Source organism: Vulpes lagopus, chromosome 8 (assembly GCF_018345385.1).
Source record: "Vulpes lagopus strain Blue_001 chromosome 8, ASM1834538v1, whole genome shotgun sequence".
NCBI lineage: Eukaryota > Metazoa > Chordata > Mammalia > Carnivora > Canidae > Vulpes > Vulpes lagopus.
The window spans coordinates 125,200,383-125,215,651 of NC_054831.1; the positions used below are offsets into that span (position 1 = coordinate 125,200,383).

General features: G+C 34.6%; 1 protein-coding gene across 5 annotated transcripts in view; it reads left to right on the plus strand.

The window, feature by feature from the left end:
* The window catches only part of HNRNPR (heterogeneous nuclear ribonucleoprotein R), a 31,941-nt gene extending 25,725 nt beyond the window's left edge, over window positions 1-6,216 (plus strand). For all 5 annotated transcript variants that reach the window (XM_041766316.1, XM_041766313.1, XM_041766315.1 and 2 more), the window contains 3 exons: window positions 2,215-2,364; window positions 4,671-4,792; window positions 4,933-6,216. In XM_041766316.1, the coding sequence (XP_041622250.1) occupies window positions 2,215-2,364; window positions 4,671-4,792; window positions 4,933-5,545 (885 nt within the window). In that variant the 3' untranslated portion in view covers window positions 5,546-6,216. The remainder of the gene's footprint in view (window positions 1-2,214; window positions 2,365-4,670; window positions 4,793-4,932) is intronic.
* The last annotated feature ends 9,053 nt before the right edge of the window (window positions 6,217-15,269 follow it).

A 15,269-nucleotide genomic window follows, 5' to 3' on the forward strand; every position in this document is an offset into this window, starting at 1 on the left:
TCTGACTTTAAATGATGGTTACAGGTAATCTGCATTCACTGATCTATATTTTCTTTATTCGTTATCCTGGATCATTAGCTCTGAGGAAGTATACCATTATTATGTGTACCACTAAGAAGTGTTTCCAATTAAATTATGACACTGCTTGCATGTCACATTGGCTGGAAGTTGGATCCCTATTTCAGAGAAGTAAAAAAGGGAAAAAATGTCTTAGTAACAGTGTATGTTGGCAGCCTCTTCATATCCACTCTTAGAGCTCTTCCTCATTTTTTTATGGCTACATAAGATTCCACTGTGTGGATGTACTATACTGTATTCAGCTGGCTGAGCATTGGTTTGTTTTTAATCTTTTATTATTACAATACTGTAATGAATGAGCTTGTGTCCTGTCAAGTTACTAAAAATGCAGATATACCTGTAGGATAGATTCTCAGAGATAGAATTGCAGGCCACAGAGTACATGCATCTGTAATTATTAAGATATTGCCATATTCCCCTGTACCATTTTACCCTCTCACCAGCAAAATATAAGAGGCCCACTTTCTTCCTCATCCTTATCAAAATAGTTTGTGATCATATTTTTGGATTTTGCCAGTCTGGTAAACCATCATAATTTGCTTCTCTTACTGTGCATGGGTTTAAGTTTTTAATATGTTGAAGGGTCATTTGTGTTTCCTTGTGTGAACCTTGTATTCATGAATTTTGTCTGTCTTTCTATTCAGTTTTCCATTGAGCTGTTTCTTATTTTCTGGAGCTCTGATAAAAAACAACAACAACAAAAAAAAAAAAAACAAAAAAAAAAACAGATTAACTCTTTGTGATAGAAGTAATTTGTCTTTGGCTCTACTTCTGGAATGTTTTTGGCATGTGAAAGCCATTTATTTCTAGTAGTTGAATTTTATTGCTCCTTTATATAATAGATTTTTTAAAAAGATTTTTTATTTATTTATGAGAGATACACAGAGAAAGAGAAGCAGAGACACAGGCAGAGGGAGAAGCAGGCTCCATGCAGGGAGCCCAATGTGGGACTCGATCTCGGGTCTCCAAGATCACGCCCTGGGCCAAAGGCAGGCGCTAAACTGCTGAGCCACCCATGGATCCCTATATAATAGATTTTAAGTCACAAAGCCTTCCTTGGAGTAGTTATGTAAAGGAATTACCTTTATTTTTTTCTAATATTTTTCTCTCCCCATCCCCACCCCTGCCCACCCCTTTAAAATTTTTGATGTATTTGGAGTTTATCCAGGTGTATTTTGAGATATGAATCCAGCTTTTTTTGTTTAGATTTTAATTTTCAATCTTTTTAAAAGATTTTATTTATTCATGAGGAAGAGACACCGGCAGAGGGAGAAGCAGCCTCCCCATAGGGAGCCCAATGGGGGACTCAATTACAGAACTCCGGGTTCACACCCTGAGCCAAATGCAGATGCTCAACCGCTGAGCCACCCAGGCGTCTCTAAGATTTTATTTTTAAGTAATCTTTATACCCGGTGTGAGGCTCAAACTCATAACCCTGAGATCAAGAGTCACATGCCTCTCTGACTGAGCCAGCCAGGCACCCCCCCCCAACTTTTATTTTTATCCAGGTGAACATTATAGTTTGTTATATCTGGTAGGGCTGGTCTCTCAATTTTGTTATTTTTTTTTCCTATTTATTTTTTCATATGAACTTTAGAATTAGCTTACTCAGTTCTAGGGGAGCAGAACTGCAAAACATGTTGTTTTAGTTGATACTTAGGGACCTCTTAAGTTTGTGGATTATGTGTCGGTTCCTTGAAGGTTCTGTTTACAGGGTTAGGTACTTTAATGACAGCAGGAGAAGGAACCAGAAATCTATGTAAATTGGTAACTGACAGAGTAATTTTCTTGGAAATTTTTATATTTTCTGTGATGCACATTTATTATTAATTTTTAAAAATTTTATTTATTTATTTGACAGAGCATGAATAGGCAGACTAGCAGGCAGAGGGAGAGGGAAAAGCAGGCTCTCCAAAGCAGGCTCTCAGTAGAGAGCCTGATGTGGAGCTCGATCCCAGGACTCTGGGATCATGACCTGAGCCAAAGGCAGACTCTTAATCAAATAAGCCACCCAAGCGCCCCTATTTAATGTTTTTGAGAAGGAAGGCCTGCAGTGAGGATAGGAAGAAATACTTTAATGTAAGACTTCAGCTAAAATTAAGTAGCCAATGCCAATTTGTGTATTTGTTGTATTAGGTGAAAGTTTTATTTGTGAGAAACTTGGCTACTACAGTGACAGAAGAAATACTGGAAAAGTCATTTTCTGAATTTGGAAAACTCGAACGAGTGAAGAAGTTGAAAGATTATGCATTTGTTCATTTTGAAGACAGAGGAGCAGCTGTTAAGGTAGAGATTTTGAAATTTTGCTTCTTGGTATTTGAATTTTGTTGTTGAAACTTGCAAACACATAAAATGACTTTAAAAACTGAAATAAAATTGGTTTTCAGCTTTTGCCGAACTCTGGAACTTTGTTTTAATAATCTGTGAAGTGATAGTAATGTAACAGGTAAGACTTTGTATTTCAAAGCCTGATTATTACTAACTGGGTTTGTGATTTCAGGCAAGTTATTTTTAATCTCTGTATTGTTTTTGTAAGCTTAAGATTTGATAGCATGATGCCCTGGAAATACTACAAGATACAGTAATTAGGTGCTGTAAATGATAAATAGGTAACAAATCATACTATAACTACTTTGTTTACCATAGTTTGTGGACCTGGAAAGATCCAGAGCAGTGTACATAACACACAGCACAGCCTATAGAATTCAGCAGATGTGTTCTGAGACAGTGGTTAGTTCTTTATAAATTTGTCTTTCTTCAGTCATTTCAGAATTCTTTTTTTTTTTTTTTTTAAGATTTTATTTATTTGAGAGAGCGAGAGAGAATGAGCAGTAGGGAGGGGTAAAGAGGGAGAGAGAGAGAGAGAGAGAGAGAGAGAGAAGATTCCCTTTTGAGTAGGAAGCCTGATTCGGGGCTTGATATCCCAGGACCTGGAGATCATGATCTGAGCTGAAGGCACTTAACTGACCGAGCCACCCAGGCGCCCCCAGAATTCTAATAGTATTAAATGTGTTGCTGGTTTCAGTAGTTGGTGAGAGATATTTGTTGCATATAGTAGTCCATTTGATGATAGAAATGAAAATTGTGGAAAAGTATTTTCATGTGGTGGCTAGAGTATAAAACCTGAATATATGTGCTGTTTTCTGCCAATAATGATCAGTATAATCTCCAATGGATTAAATTTCTAGTTTCTTGTTCCTCTCACCTTTCTTGGTGAGGGGAGAGAAGGCAAAACATTAATAAGAGCTGTTTTATGTATTTGGGGAGGTAGGTTCAAAATCCTCAGTGTCTCAGTCAGGCCTTGTCCTTTTTCTTCATGGTCTTGTGGAGTGTTGCCCCCTTTAATTTGAGCAGTTTCTGTTTTCTGCCCAGGGTATTTGCTTTATAGAATCTTTGGCTAGTTAGAATTTATTGGTTTGTCTTTTGATGAAAGCTAATTAGTGAGACAGCATTGCTTACAAAATTCACAGTGTAGTGCTGAATTTAATGTTAGTTTCTGAAATTGCCAGTGGTATGAAACACAGATAACTAATTTATACCTTCTAAGTATTCCTATTCATTCCGTTGTTACTAAATAACCGGTTGCCTCTAATTGGAAAGAAGTATAAAAACTGGTAGGGTAGTGAAGTCTGAAATTACAAAATGTCTCAGCAACTGAGAAGCTTCTGTGGACTTATTTCATTGCTTTAGGTGAAGTAGCCAAAAGCTAAATGTGGTAAAGGGGAGCAATTAGCATGTAGAGGAGAACTGATACAATCTTTGTCTAGATGCTGGTAGATAAGTGAATGCTCTATGGATAGAACATTTTATTCTGTTTGTCCAGAGAGGAAAAGGTAGTGTAGGGAAATAGAAAGAAAGGCTGTGGGGAGGAGGTGTGATATTTTGTTACTGAGTTACTTGAACTTGGAAATATGGCAGAGGCTGTTAGGTGGAACAACATATATAAAGGAGTAGAGCATAGAATGCTTTTAATGATTACTTTTCAGGGAGCACTCCAGTCTTCCTTAGTCCATGTCTGTTCTGGGCTCTGCTCTTAACTGTTCAGGTTAAGTATGCTCTAGGTGAAGTGTTGTGGGGGAAACCTAGGCATTTTTTGGTCCGTGTCTTGTTCAGTTTCACTGATAATCTCAGTGACCTCATTTGTCTTTCAAATCTTTTAAGATTTTTGTGAAAGAGCAGTTTCATATTTACATGTTGAATGCCATATTTTTATTTAAAAATTTGAGTCCTGAAAAGTTTGTGTTACTTAAGCACTTTTCCCAGATGTGGATTTGCTTCTTTGGTTTGGTTCAGCTTTGCAGGGTTAGTTATTTGGAATTAAGGAACAGTGATAGGTAACTCTAGAAGCCCTTTTATCTTTCTAAATAGTGGGACATGAGTTCTGTTTTGAATATAATTTACACATAAGTAAGATGGAGAAAAATAAGTATTTTGTATTTTTTTCTTCATGGCTAGATTTCTTTTGCCAGTTAAAATAGTTGTGAAATAAATTGTTTATTAATTGTATTAAATGCCACAGATATGTTTATGTAATTATGTTTTAAAGCACTGTCTTACTTGCAAAATAAATTTATTTTTACAATTTTATATAGGCCATGGATGAAATGAATGGCAAAGAAATAGAAGGGGAAGAAATTGAAATAGTCTTAGCCAAGCCACCAGACAAGAAAAGGAAAGAGCGTCAAGCTGCTAGACAGGCTTCCAGAAGCACTGCGTGAGTCTACATTTTAATAACTACATCTCTGAACAAAGAATAACTTGGTAATAGAGATCAAGTTAATAAAAAAATTCAGGAATAGTCTTGAAGTAAGCTAATTTGTTTTTTTCTCTTTTCTCCCTTTCCTCCATTGCTAGGTATGAAGATTATTACTATCACCCTCCTCCTCGTATGCCACCTCCAATTAGAGGTCGGGGTCGTGGTGGGGGGAGAGGTGGATATGGCTACCCTCCAGATTACTATGGCTATGAAGATTACTATGATGATTACTATGGTTATGATTATCACGACTATCGTGGAGGCTATGAAGATCCCTACTACGGCTATGATGATGGCTATGCAGTAAGAGGAAGAGGAGGAGGAAGGGGAGGGCGAGGTGCTCCACCACCACCAAGGGGGCGGGGAGCACCACCTCCAAGAGGTAGAGCTGGCTATTCACAGAGGGGGGCACCTTTGGGACCACCAAGAGGCTCTAGGGGTGGCAGAGGGGGTCCTGCACAACAGCAGAGAGGCCGTGGTTCCCGTGGATCTCGGGGCAATCGTGGGGGCAATGTAGGAGGCAAGAGAAAGGCAGATGGGTACAACCAACCTGATTCCAAGCGCCGCCAGACCAACAACCAACAGAACTGGGGTTCCCAACCCATCGCTCAGCAGCCGCTTCAGCAAGGTGGTGACTATTCTGGTAACTATGGTTACAATAATGACAACCAGGAATTTTATCAGGATACTTATGGGCAACAGTGGAAATAGACAAGTGAGGGTTTGAAAATGATATTGGCAAGATCCGATTGGCTCTAGATCTACATTCTTCAAAAAAAAAAATTGGCTTAACTGTTTCATCTTTCAGTAGCAGTTTGCTGCCATTTGTATTGGGCTGAAGAAATCACTATTGTATATATACTCAAGTCTTTTTATTTTTTTCCTCTTTTCATAAATGCTCTTGGACATTATTGGGCTTGCAGAGTTCCCTTATTCTGGGGGTTACAATGCTTTTATCGTTTCAGGCTTCATTTTAGCTTCAAAAACAAGCTGAGCACACTGTTAAAATCATGATTTTGCAGAACCTTTGGTTTTGGACAGTTTCATTTTTTTGGATTTGGGATAGACTACATAGGAGTATGGAGTATGCTGTAAATAAAAATACAAGCTAGTGCTTTGTCTTAGTAGTTTTAAGAAATTAAAGCAAACAAATTTAAGTTTTCTTGTATTGAAAATAACCTATGATTGTATGTTTTGCATTCCTAGAAGTAGGTTAACTGTGTTTTTAAATTGTTATAACTTCACACCTTTTTGAAATCTGCCCTACAAAATTTGTTTGGCTTAAACGTCAAAGCCGTGACAATTTGTTCTTTGATGTGATTGTATTTCCAATTTCTTGTTCATGTAAGATTTCAATAAAACTAAAAAATCTATTCAAAACATTACCTATTTCAAATTCAATTGTGTCCTAAAACATTATTTTATTCGTAATCCTTGCAAGGAATATTGTTTTCAAATTATAACTGCCTATGTGAGTGATCAAATTCATGCAAAATTTCTTGTCTATTCCAATATGCATCGTGGCTATCAAACTGAGGATTAGTCTAAATTCTAGTATTTATTACAAATAGCACTTTATTGATTGGTGTTCTCTCATAGTCTCTTCTAATTTTGAAATTTTATCCTTTATTTTTATAAAACAGGTTCAAAGGCTTTGAACATTCTTGCAGGCATTGGATAATTTGCGTTAAATAAAATGGGGTTGGGGAAGCAGACTGCAATTTATTTTGACCCACATTCTTTCTATAAAGGATAATTTGTTGCCTGAAGACCTTATTTGCTGGATAAATGAATGTATAACAGGAAAAAAAATGTTAGAACTGTGGCGTCAATTGCACTGCGGATTAAACTTCAGTTTTAGTATACGTGATTGTGACTACCATTTCAGTCTTGGGTTAGGAATATAATTTCTTACTGCTACATAAATTTGCTCTGAGAAGCACTTATATGCCTTATAAGAAAGGCTTAAAAATATCCACTAGTCATACTTCTGACTTTTCTGTTAATATCTCTTTTATTTTATTTTTTTTACTACTCTCCTGGCTAAAGTTTTTGTTGGCCGAGTTATAGCATCTATTTCCCTGTTTTCTTTAGAAATTTGGAATTATTGTAATGACAGTTTTACTTGAGAATAAGAGGAACAAAAGAATCCATACTTTACAGTGCACAAAAAGTCTGGATCATTTTCAAATTACCATAAAATTTTCCCTTCCGTTTTACTCCTAGGTGGGGCTAAAATGTTTTTAAATTATAAAAATAAGCCCCTTAGGGAATAATTAAAATAGGCACACCTTTATTTTGTGTTTTGTTCCTGTTTGGTGTCTTTTATGACAGCAGTAGATTTCAAAATCATAATTCCTTATGAGCATGCTTAGATTATATTTTGGGTTCCATGGCTTCTCTTTTGATTTCAAGTAAGAAAATTAGTATTTACTGATGAAAATCTGTATCTCATTTCTCTTTTTTAAAAAGTACATTTATTACATAGTTCGGTAAGTTAACAGGCCCTATTAATATTCCTTCTGTGTTTTTGGAAATTCACAAAGGAATTATGTAGTCTGTTGTATGGTAGTTCCAAATTAACATGGGTATCTTAACTTGGTAAAACTTACATGCACTTGTTTTTCTTCTGCCCATGTATGCAAGTAAAGACACCAAACATTTTTTAAATGCTGCTTTTGAACTTTGAAAATACAATTTGTGGTTAGAAGTATAAGCCTAAATTGGATTTAAATAAAATCTTGAGTTTTCTTGGAAAGAAGAAAGCATCTATAAGTAAAATTTGATTTATTTGTATTTCTTTAAAATTAGATGTTACCAGCTACAGAGTTATCAGGAAGAAAATTAGGAATGGGAAAAAAAGTGATTCTGAAAAAGTAATTGATTGTGCTTCCCCTACCCATCTTAAAATATAAAGCCTAGCAAAAACATAAGACTAAAACTTGGGTTCCATGCCAAAATCCTTTCCTTTAATTGCAAATAATATTATACTCTGACTGATGAAAATATGTCTAAGAGATGTCCCTCTAATATTGCTTTATCGGTTTTTTTGTAGCTATTTTATTTCCTAGAAAAACACAACTTTTTGAACATTAAGTCTCAGTTTAGTGCCTTTTCCCTTGTTGAGATCTTGTAAACTATTGCTGTAGCAGCATTCAGAGAAAACAGATTCAAAACTTAACTTTTCACAGAAATAAATCTAACAATCTAATACATAAATCTGAGAAATGTCCATGTAAGAAATCTTTATTTTAGATTTTCATTAGGTATTTTATCTTAGTGGATTTTTTTAATGAGTTTTGGGAAATTTTATTTCCTGCTCTTATCCCATCTATTTTGTTCCCCAACCTAATTCATTTTCTTTTACTTATGAGCCTGCTACAGTAACATGTGTTAGGAAATATATTTACTTCATATTGAGGCCAACCTTTTCTTTGTAGGTACCCTAAGACTGACCTAAATATACCCCTTCCCCATAATGAAATGCTAATTTTTATTTGATCACTCATTTATAGCAGTTGCTTAAATGTATGTATTTATATGACGGTGTTTTAATTTTTTAAAAGCAAAAAGTTCTAATAAGTTGCCAGATTTCTAATAAATCCAAGTTTATTTGATCAATTGATATGGAAATTGAGCTACTATGGTTCTGTAGTTAGTTTTTTTAAGCAAAAGAGTTCAGCATAATTGTTTTTCAGTTTTCTTAGTTGCTGGGGTTATTCTGCATAAGAAAGCCCAATGCTTTCTTTTAATAGACAATTTTTCTCTCATTTGAAATCCGACTTAGGAGGTGAACCCTTTTTTAAAAAAGATCAGCATGCATCAAAATAAATTCTATTTTAAATTCCAAAAGAGAAGGGACATAAAATTCCATTCCTAGCATAAAGCCACATAATATTCTGGAAACTCATTACATCATTTGCCTCCTGCCCATTTGGATAATCATACCTACGTTTTATTAATTGTGTATTATTTGTAAAAACCAAAACCCCTCCAGTAAATACTTGCTATAAGGCTATTATTTGTCAATTATAAAGACTTCTACATATGTTAAAATTTGCAGTTTTGATTTTCCAAAGAGAATTTTATTAATACTGAGCTATCCAGTATTCTTAAACAAAACCAAAGTGTGTGGAAGAAATGTTAATATTAGTGTTGTCCCTTATTATGCAGCATCTCTTAAGTGAGCAGCTAAGAAAAAGCCTTATAGAAAGAGTGCACTGGATTTATAAGTGTGTTTATGTTTCTCTAAGAATGGGAGCTTCTGTTAACTTAGTTCTGAGTAAGCCGGTGGATTGGGTGACTGACTAGAGAATTCAGAATGACAAATCCACTAACCAAATGTGTTTACTTTTGCACTAGAAGTTTGTGAATTAGTTCTGATTTTTGAAACAAAAGCATCAAGCCTTAAAAATACTGCATATTTAATGTATTGTTCAGTGATTAATAAAAATATTTAATTTGAAGTAGTTACTGTTAATCTTTCTAGCATAGATTTTTTTCTTTTTAAATATATATGCATATGTATTTTTTATTTAGAGGTTACCAGAAGCTCTAGGTTTTTTTGTTTTGTTTTGTTTTTGTTTTTTAACCATTTTCAGATGTTATCCAGAAATCTGCAAGTGTACTTTTCCTGTTTTAACTCCTTCCTTTTATCACCTGACTATCAGGGAAGCGAGGTTGAGGCTGCCCTGACCTGACATGTCATGATGTCGACTTGCTAGGTGGGGTTCGCTGGGGACGATAACCAGTGGAATTGTTGGTAAGAAATTTTTTTTTTCCTATTTTTTTTTTTATCAGTAGTGGGGCATTAAGTGTGGGAGAATGCCCATATTTTATAAGTGGGCATTTATGTTGGCCTTGTAGACAACTAAGACTTTAATATTAAATAATTTTGTTCTTAATTAGGAACATATAATAAGTACTTCATACTTTTTATTCTCAAATTACAGTTTAGCAGGAAAGGTCTGCAAGTATGAAGTAATAAAAATACTCAGGGTATATTTTAGGTGATCAATAGACACTTTACAAGATAGATTCTAAAGTCTCTTATACAATAAATTTGTTTCATTTTACTATGATTTCAGTCCCTTTAATATCTTTATTATATTTGCATTTTTATTGGGTAGATTAACACAATGCATCATAAGAGATGTTTATTGCAAGATGATACTAGTAAAAGTAGAAAGGTGTTGATAAGAATGGAGGATTTAAACACTAGGAGAAATTATTTTTTAAATCTTCCCCCAAAATTTAACATTGTAAAATGAAACTTTAAAGTTCTAGCAATTTCACAAACAGAAGGCTTGTTTTAAAAATACATTTGATATAATGACTTTGGGTCAAGAGGACATTAACAAAACTAAATATTAGAACCTTGAAATCGCAAAACCACAGATCTGTTAACAACTTGTGTTTTGTCTGAAACCCAAGATAGCTGTTGGGATTAGTAGGTATTGGTCCAATTAGGAGTCAATTTTTAGATGATTACTAAAGACTAAAATCTCTCATAGTAGAAGATTCCATGTTAGTAAAGAATAAATCAAAGATATTAAATTTAATAACTAAGCATTTCTGGCCATAACATATAAAAAAAGTATTATGACATAATCAATGATTAAAAGTAATTATGAATAATGCCTGAAGAACTTCTTTAATATTCTTACACCTCCTTTGTTGAATGTATCAGTCTAGGGAGAATCTCTTAGGTGTTACACGTACTAGTCAGTATCCTGAAATCTTTTCTGTAAGCTTGCTGTAGACTACTTTGCTACAAATGTAATTATACTTTAAGAATTGCAGTGATTGCATCATTTGGTTGAGGTACTTGTTTCTCTTCTGACACATTTTATGTGTGTACCAGTTATAGAAAAGATTATAAAGATTGCACTAATAATGTGCTCTTTGGAAAGCTTGATAGTAAGCAGTAGGAACACTCAAGTAGTTCTGAGGGGTTCATCTAAGTTAAGGAAAATGCAGCACAGAGTCTAGTTGCTGGGTTTTATATACTAACAACAAAATGGGTTTCATGGGATCAGCAAAGGGAGACATTGTGGGGTGGGGGGAAAGCTTAAATTTCCTCAAATGTATACAAGGGCTTTCATTTTATGTAGTAACTTTGTCAGGATCCCATGAACATTGCTTTTCTTGATTTTTCACTTAGAATGGACAAAAGGGACATCTCTAGCCTGTTCAGTAACATAGGTAGAATTGTACTTTAACAAATCTATTAAGATATTTAGTACTATGTTATAAGGATATTTCTATAATTGAGCTGAAAGCTCCTGCGAACATTACATTGCTATATGCATACAGTAATATGATAATATTAAAATAGGAACATTTGCAAGACCACTTAATCAGCAGTTTAATAAAAATCATGCTTTTGGTACAGTGTTCAGGTACCATAACTGTATTGGAATATTTGTACAATGTTAAATATTTTTAATAAAATCTAACATGCTCAAAATGTTGTGTTGGTGATTTTGGGTGGGGCGTGATGGTTTCAATTGTGCAAAACAGATTCAGTAGTTCTGTAACTGAGACTTTTGTGGTCAAATGGAGTTCCTGTCTTCAAATTCAGTACTAGGTATTGGGTACTGGTTTGAAGGAAGGCAGTGAAGGAGTGGGAAGGAGTAAAAATAAAAGGGCTGAACTTGAGGGGGCCTCTTAAAGTGTCAGGAAGTAGCTTTACTGGGGATTAGCCCTGGGCCTACAGGTGTAAGATGAGAATGTTGGCTTTTGGCATAAAAGGTTGCCAGTCAAGTTTTTCTGATGAAATTGTGGCATATCCATTTGGGAATGATCCTAGAAAACATACAGAGGTGGGAAAAGGGAAAACACTTAAACAGTGCTTTCAGTAGCCGTCTTACTCATAACCCTGGTGTTCTTGACCCCTTGACATAACATGCCAGCAATTGAAGACATGACGAGGGAATATTTGAGGACGGTTTTGTTGGAGAATTTAGATGCATCATTGGGAAAAGTCTCCAGTATGCAAGAAGTACCGTATTGAGGATGATTTCTTAAAATGTTATAAGGGTTTCTGTTTTCATACTGATCCCATTCTCTGGAGGAGAGCCCTAATACAATCCTTATTCTTTGTGAGTTCTCCTTTGAGGCTGTACTTAGTTCTTTATCAAAGAGGTAGAAGTTCTGCAACTCAGTGGAAATTTACTTGAAGAAATGTGCTCATTTTTCTGCAGACTGTACCATTAATAGCAAAAAAGACCTAGGAGAAATGTGATAGGGACCTAATGATTTATAAACAAATTAATAAACTCTTCAGAAAGAATAGCAGTATATTCTGTTCTGTCTCTTTTGAATGAAGACTGTTAAATAAATGTGAGCTCATAGGGAGGAAAAAGTGGTTACCCTACTGTTTTTCCCCCTTCTGTTTTAAGATAAGAGAGCATACAAAATACTTCTAGGTTAGCATTTTCCAGAAAGATTTTATTTGTTGTTTTCCTTTTGTCTGAAATCAACAGATCATTCACAGAGACAGGAAGGAGTATTTTAACAGAAAAAAAATATCTAAATATGGTCCCCTTTAGGTATTGACAGAGCTGGAGATGGGGACAGCTTACCTGATGTATGGTGTGTTTTTTCCAAAAATAAGAGCAAGTTGCATTTGACGATCATTTTAAGCTTAGTATTTTATATTTTAAGCTATTGGCGTCTTTTGGCTCTACCTGAAGCCCTGAATTTATTAGTTTATTTTTAGAAATAGATTTTAGTATGTATTGTCAGTGGTGTGTATTATATTCACATAGTGGAATATTTTCTGCCTATAGCTATGAAAAATAATCACATTTCTGTTAACTGAGACTTGAAATTTGTGACTCAACTCATGATCCATGTATAGGCATTTCCTCAAAAACTAACAAGAAAAAAAAAACTAATAAGCATAGTGTGTTGTTCAACTATTTATTTAAAATTCCCAGAGGGTGTGATTTTTAGGCCCAGCTATCCATTTATTAAGAGAGCAGGAGGTTAAATAAGTCATAAAATTGTGCAACTCACGTCATGCCTTTAAAATAACATGAGGTTAGATCACTTTAAAATTCTCTTCCACAGGGGTAAAGGGTGAGGATCAGTATTGTCAAGGACAGTAACACTGGGAATGGGGGGAAGAACTCACCCGCAGTTTTCAATATGTAAGAGGGAAAATATTTCCTTAAATATGAAAATACTGCATTATTGAAGATCTCATACTGTATCAAGCACTTTTTAATAGAATTTGGAGACAAAGATGTGCCTATACTTTTTCAGTACTTGAGCCAGTAATCCTTTAAAACTGTACATTTCAGTTGTCCAGGTTTTTAAGTAGCTCAAAAGCAGTTCATATGTTTTTAAAAGCCACTACTATTTTTTATCAGCTAAATCACTATTTTTGAAATTTTTGTATTTTTACATTGATCAAAATATCAAAACAAATTGTTTTCATTTGAACCTATTGCTTATAAAAAGGGGTTTTATATATTTTGCTGAACGAATTCAGGTTTGGTCAAAGCAACTTGTGTATACTTCAAGTTATGATATAACTAAATACTTTTGGTTAGATGATACATGTTTAAGCATTGGCTGGTCATATTGAAACATTCCATGCTTCCTGTTATGGAGCAGAACCTTACCTGATTAGTCCTATTTATGTAGAGTTTGATGTGGAAAAATTTGATCTGTCTAGATAAAACCAATAATTAATATTGTTATTAAAACTTTTAAAATAATGAGTAATATAAGTTTGTTAGTTGTAATGTTGTTTCTGTTTGACTTTCCAAAATGTGAAAAAAAAAAAGTAAATGAGACCATTTGTTGTGTTTGTCAAAATAATTTTGAAAGAACTTCTGATGATTTTAATTTTCTAGTTAAAAACTGTTTAGGTCACAATTTATCATTCAACATTATTTCTCAAACTTCATTGTGGATGGAAATCAATAAATTGATTTTATTTATTCATGGAAGAGGCAGAGACACAGGCAGAGGGAGATACAGGCTCCCTTTGGGGAGCCTGATATGGGACTCAATCCCAGGACTCCAGGATCACGCCCTGAGCCCGAAGGCAGACGCTCAACCCAGGTGCCCCGGGGATTTATTTTTTTAATCCAGATTATAATTCAGTAGATTTGAGATGGGGCAAGAATTTGCAGTTCTAACAGGCTTTTAGGTGATGCCAGTGTCCTAACTACACTTTGAGTAATAGATTATTTCACACTCCCTGCAGGATTCAGAGTAGACCTTAATATAAGAGGTATCAGCAATAGATGTTTGCAGGATCTGGTTGGTCTAGTTGGATCTAGTTGGGAGATAAAAACTTTTGCAAAGGCCACCACAAATATGAATAGTGTTAAGGATCCAGAGGAGTTTAGGAGCATTGTCCTCAAGAAAATGAAGTGAGTGTAGAAAAACAGGCTTTAATAAAGCATTAGGGAGTTGGTGGAAAATAGCTCCGGGAAGGAAAAACCAAAAATTAGGTTGCCGAGGAAATGGCATGGCATGTTTATTTAGGAATTAGATCAGAAAGCAGGTTACAAGAGTCATGGAAGATAAAATAACTTCTGAAAGCTTAGAAGGGAAAGTTGATAGATTACTAAAAAATACTTATGTGGTTTTATTTTTCCTGAAATCTCGAATTCTGAGAGAAAAAATATGGTTAACATTTAGTAATTAGATCAAAGTAATCTGGTGGTGGATGGTGAAAAGCTAAAGCAGATTAAGCAAGAAAATCATTAAAGGTGACTTTAAAAACAATTTATATGGATTAAGATCGACAGATGGGAAATGCTCGTGGAGAACAGAAATGGCAGATGTATCCATTCTTTATATAGAAGGGCTAGAAGGTAGATAGTCTCTGATGTAGCAAAATACCTGATTTTCAACTCTAAAACTTGGTTTTGAGAAATAAAAATAGATAAGGTATAGAAAACAAACAGTCTACTGTTTCCTTTCCTTAGCTAAGCTTTTTTTCATGGTAGGTTATTAATACCGTAGTGTATGACGTACCAGGTACTGTGCTAAAGAATTGCCTTACGTTGTGTGTTATGTAATCAACAGCCCTTATTTTTTTTTTTTTTTCAACAGCCCTTTAAGGTAGGTGGTATTGTCCCTGCTTTACACGTGAGGAATTCAGAGATTGAGATTATTTAATTTGTTATATGGGGCTAGTGGTTCATCTGTCTTACGAAGTGGCAAAGCCAGGATTCAAAACCTTTTCTTCCTAAGTGTACACTCTTAACTATTGGGTTAAAAACAGGACTAATAATGTGAAGTCAGAATTCAGTGTTAAATTTTATGTTTACTTTAAAATTTTTACTTTTCAAAAAAATTTGTTAAAAGCCCTTTAAGCCTAAAATAAGGCCAACCTCGTTTGAATTTAAGATGATTTAAAATAATTTGTCCTGAATTAAAGTGGATTGTTAAAGTGTGTTTTTATGTA